At 39.6% G+C, this 12,705-nt stretch overlaps 1 protein-coding gene across 13 annotated transcripts in view; it reads left to right on the top strand.

Moving 5' to 3' along the window:
- Positions 1-12,705, top strand: part of LDB3 (LIM domain binding 3) — a 128,660-nt gene that overhangs the window by 30,823 nt on the left and 85,132 nt on the right. For all 13 annotated transcript variants that reach the window (XM_055790171.1, XM_055790002.1, XM_055790111.1 and 10 more), the window contains exon 3: positions 9,244-9,395. In XM_055790171.1, coding sequence (XP_055646146.1) covers positions 9,244-9,395 — 152 coding nt within the window. The remainder of the gene's footprint in view (positions 1-9,243; positions 9,396-12,705) is intronic.

Raw genomic sequence — 12,705 nt, 5'->3', positions numbered from 1 at the left:
AAGCCATTCTAAAGTCACGTAAAAATGGTTATTGTAGAGTTATGGAAAATACTCTAGTATATAGAAAAAAGACAAAAAACCCACATTCTGAAAACTTTTCAGCTTAATATTGCTATGTGCCCTGAAGCCACTGTGAGATGCGTGGGCAGGTACTCAGCTACATTAATGCCAAAGAGGATTATAAAGCTGATGGATGTAAAATTAACTTAGAGGGATGCTTTTACCTTAGAGAAAACCATATATGCCGCTGGCTTGTGCTTTGTTAAATAAAGTCTAGGGGGTTTTATTACACTCTGCAAGCTTTAAGTAGGAAATTTTTGAAGATTGCTGTATGCACTACTTTAACGGGTTAAAACAGCCAAAACCAGCCTTGGCATCATCACACTATAAATAAAGTTCAGTTCTTGACCTCAGCAATAGCCATGTCCCTCCTCAGTCAAGATAAAGCAGCAGTAAAACAAGATGCTTACTTTTTTAAAATTCAGATTGTGTTGCTTTTAATTATTATTTTCTCAGTCTTCACGGTCTTCAACATAACAAGTTTTCCCTTTTAGATTTGAGATTATACCATTATGTTCAAATTATTTCCTGTTAAACAAATGTGGTTCCTGTGGCTTCACAGGGGAAGTGGCATCTCTGTGTAATTGAAAAGCCAGGAAAGCAAAGCTTAAGCTATTACCTTTTAACAGGTAAGAGAAACATCCTCAGTCTCTACAACATGCCTTGCTTCCTGAAACATCCAGCAGCTTACATACCTGTTAAATGTGTCAAGATTGTATTTTACTTGATACACCTTTAAATTTCCAAGGATCCTGGTGGCAGGACGTCATGTTATGCACTAAACATGATACAGCATACTACAGAAGAAATTTGCATTGCACTTTCTCAGGGGAACTTTGCTTCTGTTTTTTCTTATTCACTTGGATCTTGAAAGGAATTTTTCACTGGCTGGAGTGCTTTTGTTTATTCTCTCAGAGCATGAATGCATACTATAGGTACAAAACAGTTATTCTCATGAATAAGGAGAGCATTCAACGAGTCATTGATGCTATATGGTGGATGGTTGATGCTGGGCCATCCAATTGCAACAGATTCGCATTGGGCAATATGGCCTCTTAAACCCTGAGATGCAAAAGTAATGGCATGATACAGAGTGCAGTGCCTGCAAATTTAGTTCTGATTCAACATCTGTCACTGTAAACATGGGCTATATTTCCTCTTCTGTCATACAGATGCCTTTCTATGTGTACTGCACTATTCTAGCATCTGTCGGCAGAGCATGGAGTCGAATACTATGTACTTCTGGTTTACAGACAGGACTGCTATTTGCTCTGTCAAACTGGCAGCTCGTGTTTTAGTGATCAGAGGAAGAATTACTCCCCTGGTATTCTGGTGGCCAGAAAAAAAAAAAAAAACAACTCAATAAACAAATTCACATTTAAAGAACAGTAAATGTAAGCCTGCGTCAATGTAATAAGTACTCTAATTTACAAACACACAGGAGCAGAAAAGCCACTTATACATCGGTCAGATCTGTGCTGGAACCTCAGGACTTACTCAAAGTCAAAGCTATTTTAAGTTGCTTAATATCAGAGTGGCTGTAGGCCACTAACCACCAAACTAAAACTCAGTATTGTCTCAAATGCCCTTTTAGTCAGGCCTTATTGTTGCTGAACCAATCAAAACCCTTTCAAAGTTATAAAACATTATGTTCTTAGTTACATACGATGAAATGCATTAAGTAGAATGAAGCTGAAAAAAAAAGAAAATCTTACCGTAGTGGCCAATAGAAAAAGACATAAACCCCTCAGTTTATTGCTAATGCTTGTAGGGGGAGGCAAGACAAATGGTGTTTGTATGAGGAGGTCAAAAAACTGCGCAAAATGTAGAATTCAAGAAGCCAATAGCTGTGAAAATATGAAAGGCCATATTGATAACTGGGATCTGACTACTTGAAACACAAAGAAATATGCCTTACAATGAATTAAAATTTGAAAAAGAGAAGTAGGGAAGAGGAAGGGGAATGTTTGATGAAACTTGGCAGTTCTGATCCTGCAAGCACTTAGAAGCTGAGTGTAACTGGCAGGGAGTTCTGTGGAAGCCGACTGAACTGCTCACACACACGGGGCTGCCACAATACTAAGGATCAGTACCTCGGTTATATTCTCAGTTTTGATTTGTATAAAGTTGTTAAACTTTTTGATACCAAAGAAAAACTTACTCACTTGCTCCTTAAAAACTGTCGTAATGAAACAATCAACACTTATTATTATATGACTCATCTCTCTGCTTCCGTCTCATTTGTGCAAGTTACATAGCACACTCTTATCTTGGCTGATGCTAACTGAGAATGGACTGAATAGATCTAACAGCTATATTTAGATGAAGACTGGGGGAAGGAAGATTACTATTAATCATACCATATAAGATTTACAGAGCTGCAGTCTTCTAGCTATGCCAACACATCCTATTGAAAACACACATACACATTTTTACTGTCATCTGTATAGTTGGTGTACATAGAGGACACATGCTTCTAAGGGGCTAAGCTGCAAACTCCAAAATATTTCCATTTAAAAAAAAAAAACAACAATTTTTTCCATCAGATAAGGTGGAGTTGAGGCAGGAAACAGAATGACTTTCCTTCTAACCATGGGCAGGAGCATTTACACTTACTTTCCGAAAATCCCCCAAAGCCTTACCTAGGGCAACCCCCTAAGCATTGCCTATATGCTTTCTTTCATTTCCCAGCTGGAAGCCTTTTACATTTGGTTTACTTCCATCACCTGGGTTATTTAGCTTGGCAAGAAGGGCCAGCTGTCTGTCTCCTTCCTTGAAAAGCCTATATATTGTGTGTGAACAGCAGCCTTGTAAGATTATTAAGTAAAAGGAAAGTTTGTGGTGTTAACTGTGGTGGTACCATTCTAATGTGGTCTGGCATACCTGAGATCGAGGTAAGTCAGTTAACGCAAGTGCTAATAGTCCTTCTGCTCTTGCAGTGCAGATCTCAGCACACAGTGTCCTGAATTGTGCGTGCTTGACAGGCAATCCCACAAAATCTCTGTGCTGCTGTGGCATCGTGGCTCCTGGTACCCAAGAGAGGTAGACTAAAGCTATTTTGGGTGTTCTCACGTGTATTGTAATCTCCCTTCCTAACTACAGATGAAGCATAGCCTGAGAGGCCACTTCAGAGTGTCTCTGCAGCTTGCCAGCTCAGCTCTGTTTAATATAAATGGAAGCTCTTCAAGGTGTCAGTGGCATATTTTGCAAATGCCACCAGTGTTCTTATAAGGCAGGTTCTGTTGCCTCATTTAAAACAAAAAATCAGAAAGGAGGAAAAAAAAAAAAAAAAAAGAAAAGCCTGGTAGTAAACTGAAAACAATGAGACATATTCTTCAGGAAAATGGCAGCTGCAAAGAGGGAATTTTCTTTAGGTTTGGATAGTCATGTGTGCAAGGACTTTCATTTCCAGTTTTCTATAGTTGTCTGGTTTTATATGTAATTGGTCTTGTTCAGCTCCCCCATCTGACACTGAGAGGTATAAAAGCCACCATCAAAGAGGGCAGGGTGTTTGCTCTGTGGTGTAGGTTAGCTAGGCTGTTTCTTTCTTTGTTCCTGTTTTATGCCTTCTGGCAACATGTCAACTGAAATGGTGAATTTCTGCCTGATCACTTATCCCAGTGGGTTTTATTTCTTTTCTTTGCTGTTTTTGTCTTGTGCAGAATTGTCTTCTATTTTCTAAGAAAACCCATGATTTTCCCTTTGGAGCTGTTACACATTTATTGTGGGGACAGGGATGGAAAGTGACTCATTTAGGAAACAATAATATAAATTTCCTCAATTAACTTGCTCACAATGGGAGAGGAACTGAAGTCTCTAGTCCAGAGATAACTACTTAGATTCATGTGGGTATTTGCCAGTTTGGTGTAACTGTTCTGCAGTGAGATTCCAAGGCATGTCTCTCCTCCTTTCAGTAGGTCATGCTCCTCTATGTAAAACAGGGAAGTTTCGCTGCCCCTCGCAGGCACTGTGAGCCCCGGTACTTGGAAAGCTGGTGAAAGTTAGTACAAAGCATCTATACAAAACCCCACTTGCCAAAATGTAACAGGAGATTTAAATGCCGTTTTCCCCACAAAGGAAACATATTTTCTAGTGATCCAAGGATCTGTCTGCCTTTTCTTGTAAGAGTGTATTATAGCCTCTGGTAGCTGACAGCTTATGTCCCGTCTCTGGTTTCTAGCCTTTCTGACTATGGAAAGCAACATTCTGTGTTACCATTTTCTTCTGTTCCAGAGATCCTGAAGAGGAGAGGGTGTTCTTTCCAAGTGCTTTAGTATATTTCTAGTGCTAGTGAATACTTGATTCTTAAATGAAAAGTGGAAAGTTTAACTTGTTGATTTTGGGGTTGGGGTCAGGCATAGCTCGAGTCCTGGAAAAACAAGGGGCGCTGGCTAATGCTGCAGGCTACCATACTAACACCTTCTCAGTTGTGTAGGTCCCCCCATGTATTTTTGCCTGCCTTGTAAATTAGGAGCTCATTGGGGCAGGAAAGCTGTGGCCATCCATCTGTTTATGCAAGCATTCTCATTAGTATTTTAACACTCAAGCACTCAAATGCTGCCTGGTCCCTCTCTCTTCCCCCTTTGGAGTGTAGCTGAGGGGGCTTGGATGGAAACACGTGCTGGTCTCAAGGTGGTGTAGCAGCTGCACTTTGTACGCTGCCTCCCAGAGCTCCTGCTAAATAGTATTTACTTGGAACCCGGTGCAGACTTATTTTTTAGAGCACAGCTGTCACTGTTGTACTATATATTCACCCAGTACACAGATCTGCTCACAACAGAGCGTAGTAAGAATTCTCTGTAGTGCACTGAGAGCAACATGTGATACTTCCAGCCTGCCCACTTGCTTTAAGCTGGGGATATTGGAAGTCAGATGTCTGCCCTGTAGGAAAATTGTGAGGGCTGAAAACTCACATCTCTGAAGCAGCACGTGTTCCTCTGCTTTCCTGAGAGAGGTGAAATATGCTTGGCTTTTCAAGATGAAGTCTGTGCTTGGGCTTGAGATGCTAAAGAACTACTATCAAAATTAGATATGTCAGTGGTACCCTGTCTTGGATTGTGTGAATCAATTGACAGAAATAGCTATAGCTTGAATCTCTGGTGAACATCTCACTGTAGCCATAAATAAAGGCATTTGCAATACCTAGAATCTGAAAGTTATGTTGTAATCCAGACCAAGTGCGTTAGGACCATTACGGAGGTTTTCTGAAACAGTTCTGTCTAGGCCTTTCCCAGAGATCTTTTAAGAAAAAAAACCATTGGTGGTTAAATCAAAAAATACATATTTGGCCTCGACAGTACTATATTCCTCTAATTTTGTTACTTCTGTAAACAGGAGAGGCTGAGATGAGGGCAAACTAGAACTTACTATGTAGACAGATCTGGATTTGCAGTCTAATTCCAAGAGTTAACTAACATTCACCCTTAATTGAAAAAAAAAATAAACGCCCTTTTTGAATAAAAAATAGATGAAATAAAAAAATAGATTAATAGAAAAAAGATTTCACAAAAATACGGTGAGATCTTCTCTGTGATTGTATTTAGTAAATTTTTAGTAGATCAGAAATGAATTCTCAAAGGAAAGTACAGATAAACACTTTGCATTCCATTCCTTTCTGCTGGATCTTCAAAAATGGGAACAAGATAGTCTTGACTGTGCCTTGACACTTCAGATCTGGCTGCCCTGTATCTCCATCTGTATGCTGGTATTTTGTCCCCAACAATTACTGGCTGTTTTCAATGTCTGCTGTAAATGCATGCTGTGGGTTCGCTTGAAAGTCTCACAGAGAAGCTTGTTAGCTTCTAACTAAAATAGGTATAATGTTGTACTTTGATGTGAATGTTTTATACTTCCAGACTTTAATAATGCTTTCTATATAAAGCTGTACAGAACCAAATAATCTATATTGTATGCTTTTAGCCAGTAGGAGGACTGGGGAAAGAATTCTTTCCTGATGCCTAGTATGGTTCTGAATTACAGATGCAATGAACGAGATTAATCTTTTCTATTTGTGAGTCTTACTGTCCATGAAGCTAGGATGAGCTGATCTTTAGAGGTGAAGTGACATCAGTGGAGCGCTGGCCCCTGAAACGGGAATTGGAAAGGTAGAGCTGCATGAAGGAATCCAGCCCATACTTTGTTATTGTTACACTTAGCTGAAGAGATGCCCACAAACCCCTTTAATTTACTTTTCAAATAAAGGAACGTTGGCTGGTAAGCCATGATTCAGACTGTTTTCTTATCTTTCACAGTGTGGTTCTCCTGCAGCAATTTGACTCAGAAAGGGAGTTAAAATGGCCATAGTTAGAAATTCATATAAATGACAAATTTGAAGTTACCCAGGAATTTTTTTGTTTGGGTTTTTTTTTTTTTGATAGATTCTTCTGACAAATATATCTTTTTCTTAGGTAGTCTCTTCTAAAAGTGTTAGGAGGAAAATATCCCACTAGAGTGAGTGAAATCAGGTCACTAGTCATAACCATCCCCTCCCTCTAAATTTGACTCTAATTCTCAGACAGTTGTAGTTAACTGCGCTATCTTTATTTTGAGATATCACACGTAAATTTGGGGCTGCAAAAAGCAGAAATCAGAGAAGCTGGGAGGGAAGTCAGTATGTTACAGCTATATTAAAATAGTCTCAGTTTTAGACTTCTTTATCCTTTCTGTGGAAGCTCAGCTTCTCTGGGCCTGTTTTGTTTGAAGCATCACTGGGGAGTGGAAGGAGAGATCTATGTGTTAAGTAAGAATTCCCAAATTAGGGCAAACATTTGACTTTCAGTAACTGGGTTGATATTCAAAAACTAGTCTGTTCTTTATGAGAAAAAGGGGGAGTTCCCAGCATTTAGAACTATCAGCATCACACAGTTAACATTTTGTGGCAAGAACTTGAATGTTTAATGAGGAGGTAAAAAGTGGTGTCTTAGAAAAGTGATGTGTGAAGATTATTTATTAAAAAAATCATTATCAAGTAGGCTCAAGCCTTGGTGTCTACCTGACTGGCAAACGGTTTATGTAATGGAGGAAAAAGATAAACTGAGAAAGACTGAAGTGTCCTGCTTGATGAATTCAAGTCATACTGATTTATCTGTTCACGTTTTGCCTTTTCCTGACCTCCTCTTTTATTGCAGATTCTGTTTTTTGATGTATTTGGGGAACTGAGCAGGGAAGGGCCTTTCAGTAACTATTTAGGTACATGTGTCTATGCAAATAATCTGTATTCTTTGTAGGCTTCTGGATTCTGTTTATTTCTCACAATGCACATTTCGCAAAATGCGTAGAAGCCAATGTTTGTATAACAGGTTAGGAGAACTGTTTGCAGTATGAATCTTTGCAGTATGAATGTATTAAACTGCAGAATAAAACTCCATGTCATTGAAACTACTACAAAGTATTTCCCCCACCCCTCAATTCCTCAACACCAGAAAAATACGTAAGGGAACGGCGCTGTTATTATCAGCCAGCTTACTTTGCATGAGAACTTTGTATCTTCACTCAGAAAACACAGAGAGAGCTCTTCTAGCTTTTATCTCTAATGAAAAGGTATAGAAAGCTGTCTCTTGCAGTCAGATCAGTTCTGGGATGTTTTTTACAGTGCCTAATTCCAAAGTCATCTCTATTTTTGTAGTGTCAAGAGTATGCAGGGTGCTGTGTTCTAGCACTTTGATACTATAGCTTGTGTTCTAGGAAACTGACAACGCCCATTTGTCAGACTATACTGTCAATTAGACTGCCAGCCTCAATACTGAGCACTTTTAATAGGGTGTTAAGAAAGGGTTTGGGTTGGTTTTTTTTTTCCTTTTTTTTCTTCTTTGTCTTTGCCGGTGGAAGAGTACAAACAAGCAGACTAGGGAATTGCTTTGGAAGAACTTTTTTGTTTTGAGTATGTACATATTTTTAAGTGTGTTGAGGTCATATTAGGGAAGGCAGGTTAAGGAATTTCACTTCACACGTGATGAGAAAAAGTGTTTGGTGTTTGGGTTTGTGTTTTGGTTTCCTTGGGAATTCAGCTTCACCCTTTAAGCCTGGCTGAATTCACAGGGAAATTTTGGCTTATAACCAGACACATTTTTCTTTTGTGTTCACTGTGCTGAAGGAACAGAGCCTGACTGCAACCTTTGTTGTAGTATTTTAGATTATCCTTGGCTTTTCTTAGAAGTGAGGAAGGTAAGGAAGTGGACAGCTAAAAGTAAGAGCAAAGACCTATAGCTTATGTCCATATCTTTTAAGTACCGACTGCTGAAAGCAGATGAGAACTCCGATGTGCTCACTAAAATTTGCCTGACTGATGGTATGTGAAGGCTTTTCTGTTCTAGTTGGAGCACCTCAATGGAGGCAAGTTTCATAAGTAGCTGTACTGTATCAACGTAATCCAGATGCAAGCTGAGAGGGCTGTGTAAAACTGAGGTCAGGATACCATCCTATCAGAGAAGATGCAGTCCACAAGGCATCTGGAGCTAACAAAATGTGATGCCACAGGGAATGAGCAGAATTTATGAACTGTTGCCTCAGTAGTTGGGTTTGTAGTTGAAACACTGTGCCTTCTTATTTCTAAAAGTATCTGTCTTTGGAGCATCAGGTCTAACAGGTGGTTGAGGTCATTTCGGGTATGTAGTGATCTGATTTGGTAATGGAGCTGTAGTTGTATGTGAGTAAGGTTAAGTAGAATGATTTTCTATAAAGCTCACTGTAAAAGAAGCAAAGCATGTGTAAGGCCCCTCACACACATTCGTTTTCTGTCCATTCAATATAATGAATGAATTTGGGAAAAAATGGCTTTTATGAGGAAAAATACAATAAAACCATAGATAGTGGTTCATTAGCTTTCCACTTCTGAGTAATATCCCTATATGCTACTCCAATATAAATAGTGATAATTATCCCCTTGAGGAGGAGATAATATTGGTAAAAGAACAACTACATTGAGCTTAACCTCTCAAAATTGTAGTAATAACACGTAGATGTTGTCCTGGACCTTTGCAGAAATGCAAATTAACTTTCAGTTTGTTTAATTTCCATACGTTTTGTTGTTCCGCCCATACAATAATAGATACAGCTAGTGTTGTATCTATTACTGTATTTATTGCTGTATCTGTTCCTCATTATAATTCTGGGCAAGTTCTCTATAAGTGCTTTGTACACAGAATGACTGATCCTGATATGACTTTTTTTTATTTTCCCACACAGATTACCCCTGGCAGCAAGGCAGCGCAGTCACAGATGAACCAAGGGGACCTTGTGGTAGCCATTGATGGAGTCAACACTGACAGCATGACCCACTTAGAGGCCCAGAACAAGATCAAGTCAGCCAGCCACAACTTGAGCCTCACTCTTCAGAAGTATGTTGATATAAGTTAAAAGTCTTTGCATTCCCAAGGGTGTCCTATGAAACTTGTGACTAAGGGATATAAGTGTTTTATCTCTGTCTCTTAGATTTATTTGAAGTGTTCATGGCACAGATAGGAGATAGAAAGCCAAAATCTGCTCTGATTCTTGTAGAAATCAGCATGTATTCTTATACAGGTCAGTATGGTTGCTATGTTGGGTGTATCTGTGTTGAATTTAGCCTATTGAATACAGGTGTAGTCCCATACCCGTTCAAGCTCCTATTAAAAAAATAACTCCCAACAGTGACGTTTCTGTTGCTTATTCCCATGTGGACAGCACACAGTTTTGTCTGGTTAATTTATGAACAACAGTTATAGAAAAGACTATGGTAACAAGCGTTATAAATGCACGAGAAGAACTTGTCTTCTTTTGAATAAGAATTGAATAAGAAAATGCATAAGAAAAGAAGGGTGAATAATCACAGCAGGCTGAGAATTTGTGTTAATGGTCTGGTGCCTGTGAGCTTGAAAGTGGCCTCTCTGCACCTGACAGAATAAGAAAGGTGTAGCCTGAGTGCAGGAATGGAAGTCAGTGGAACATGGAGAGGGCAGACTTTCTTGTAGAGATGTGATAAAAGCTGTCGTGCCATTGAGAAGGCAGAATCTCTTCACGTAACAGGTTTTTTAACTTTTCCTGGTTAATGTTGCTTCCAAGGAAACTTGTTCTCAAGTCAGATAACTGCATGGACATTATCTATAATAGTTGCATTAATATTTAAAGCTCCATAATTATATTAAGCAAAGTAACTGCTCTTTTCATGGCATTGTGGAGAAGATCGTTTTTACATGGGCTAGGCAAAGACTGGTACAGAAAGTAAGTTGTAATGTGGAAGTGCAATATCTGCGAATATACCAGAAAATCTCATACGTGGATGTGCAGCAGAGCTAAGCAGTATCAGGAACAGACTAATACCTAAGGGAAAAAGAGCTTTAGCTGAGGTTTCCAAGATGGAGCAGGGTGCTCTAAAGCAAAATGTGTGGCTGAATTTCCCATATGGCTTTGTAAGTCTCAAGTTTGTCTTTACGTGGGTGTTCTAGATAATGTGTAAAGTAAGTACACAAAGTAGAAAGATGCTAAAAAAATTGCAACATATTTGTTAGCTTCTGTGAACACTGCGTAGACTTATATTTCCTGGAAATTTATAACATATATTTCCTGGAAAAGATTTTAAATTAAAGCTCTTCAGATTTTCAGATGTTCCAGATTTTCTCAAAGAAAAATATTTGACATTTGTCTCAAAGGTTGTTGTCTAACTGTTTCAGTGAATGCAAGGGAGATGCATGGAATAATTTCTGCCACCTCCTGTGATGTACATGTGTGCCTCTAGTGTTCTTAGGCAAGATTTTCAGCCAAAAATAAAGACACCAGGAGCCTAATCCTAAATCTCCTAGGACTTGGTTACCAGGAAAATTACTGTGCTAAGAGATAATTTTTACATTTTTAGACACAGCCTGCAGCAATGAAACTGGAGTGGAGTATCCTACTACTATGGAAAAACAAAGCTAGTTTCCATAAAGATCGTAGAGATGGGTACACTCAATTATCTAATTGGTATAAAAGTTTGGCAACATTGGAAATCCTTTCAAATGGAAAAGGAATATATGTACATTAGGAAATAGACTGTTGTGATGGGAAAACTTAACCCCTAAATTTTTATGGTCTTAGACATTTATGTGGAGTGGTCACATGGCTCTGCAGAGTAAATTTCAAGGTCATGGAATGCCTTACTACACAATCTGTGCCTTGGTTTCACTGTTGCAGTAGCGGAAGTAGAAGTGAACTTGCTTGTTTACTCGATAAGTCCGTGGAAGAAGCAGTGGAATGTGAAATCTAGACATAAACTCTCAGAGACAGAAAGCTTTTCATTTTTCTAATGGCTCTTGGCTCTCAAGAGCGATGGCCTTTCCTTTTATCGATCCTGGCCATGAAGGTTTCATGAGCATTGTTTATAACCTGACAGTTCAGACAGTGTTTGCTGCTACTCACTTTTATTATCACGCTTAAGTTCCCTGTGGGGTAGGTTTTTTTCAGGGTGGGGAACTGGTTATTTTTTTATTTGGCTGTCAAGACAAGCTGAACATGGTGTCAGCACTTGTGCAGGACATCAGATTGCAAGACATCAAACACAGCAGAAGGGAAGCATTAAGAATGCCCATTTGTACTTGCCTACCTGAGCAACGAGAAGTCTGCACTTCTCTGGCTATATAAACTTAGTTTCTCTCCAAGTACCATCAATCTGCACTGTTCAGGGTACGCTAACATAGCTCTTCAGTGAGTGCTTGGCCTGAGTGGAATTCTCCATGTTTTAGTCATGTAGATATCCCATTATGGGTTCAGGAATTTGTGGATGTCAAGTTTTCTTCTGACAGCTTCCTTCCCTAAACTCCCTGTTAAGTTTGGTCTTATGACCTCACCTATGCTGTTTTTTCACAAGAAACCACAAAATGAAGATGGAGGGCCTGCCAGCTATGCCAGAGGTTTGATTGGGCAGCCAGAACTTGTCTTGTTACTGGCTTGAGTGAAACGCTGCATTCTCTGACTGCTCATTTTCAGTGTCTGGTTGCCTAGCTCTCCGGAGCCCGCAGCATGCCTCCCTGTGCTGCTTTTGGGAAGTTAAAGGATGCACACAGGCAAATGGCAGGGAGTTGAAATATTCCTGGACCATTCCTGGAGAAAGACCTGTGATCTAGTTGTGTGGAAAGGTATGGGACTCTCCAGACCAGCTCTGTTTCCTTCAGTTTAGAAGAAGAAATGTATCTAGGAAGTGAATTTGCTTCTGCTGAAGAAAAAGAGAGCAGCAGTGAGGGGAGAAGGAAAGAAATTTCTTTGCGCTGTGCACTATTAGCCAGGAGAACGCCAAGAGGCATGATAGTGTGCAGGCTGGTGTTCTAAAACATTAGATACTTCGTAGGTGGAGCTTGTTCCTTAGAAACCTACATTACTCCAGATGTACTGAGCGGGGTCGGTGCTAGTTCTGCGGGACCACGCTATGGAAGGCTGTGATCATACTCTATAATGACTGGGGTTGTGGTGGAAAAAGACATTGCTTTGCTTCTAATCTTTTTGTGACCTCCTGGAGTTTAGTTCTTAATCATTTTTCAGTATCAGTTTCTGGTCAGTTACTTGAGCTACACAGCTGCCCCTACGCGTTTTAGTTCTGGGCCAGTCAAAGCTCATTTTTGGCTGGCTGGCTGTCCCACAGATAGATAATAGGCCATACACTTATTGTCCTACAGCATTCAGTTCACAGGTGAAAAATGA

Source organism: Falco peregrinus, chromosome 1, assembly GCF_023634155.1.
Source record: "Falco peregrinus isolate bFalPer1 chromosome 1, bFalPer1.pri, whole genome shotgun sequence".
NCBI classification, from domain to species: Eukaryota; Metazoa; Chordata; class Aves; order Falconiformes; family Falconidae; genus Falco; species Falco peregrinus.
The sequence above is the reverse complement of the archived record's forward strand: the minus strand, read 5'-3'. Positions and strand labels throughout refer to the sequence as shown.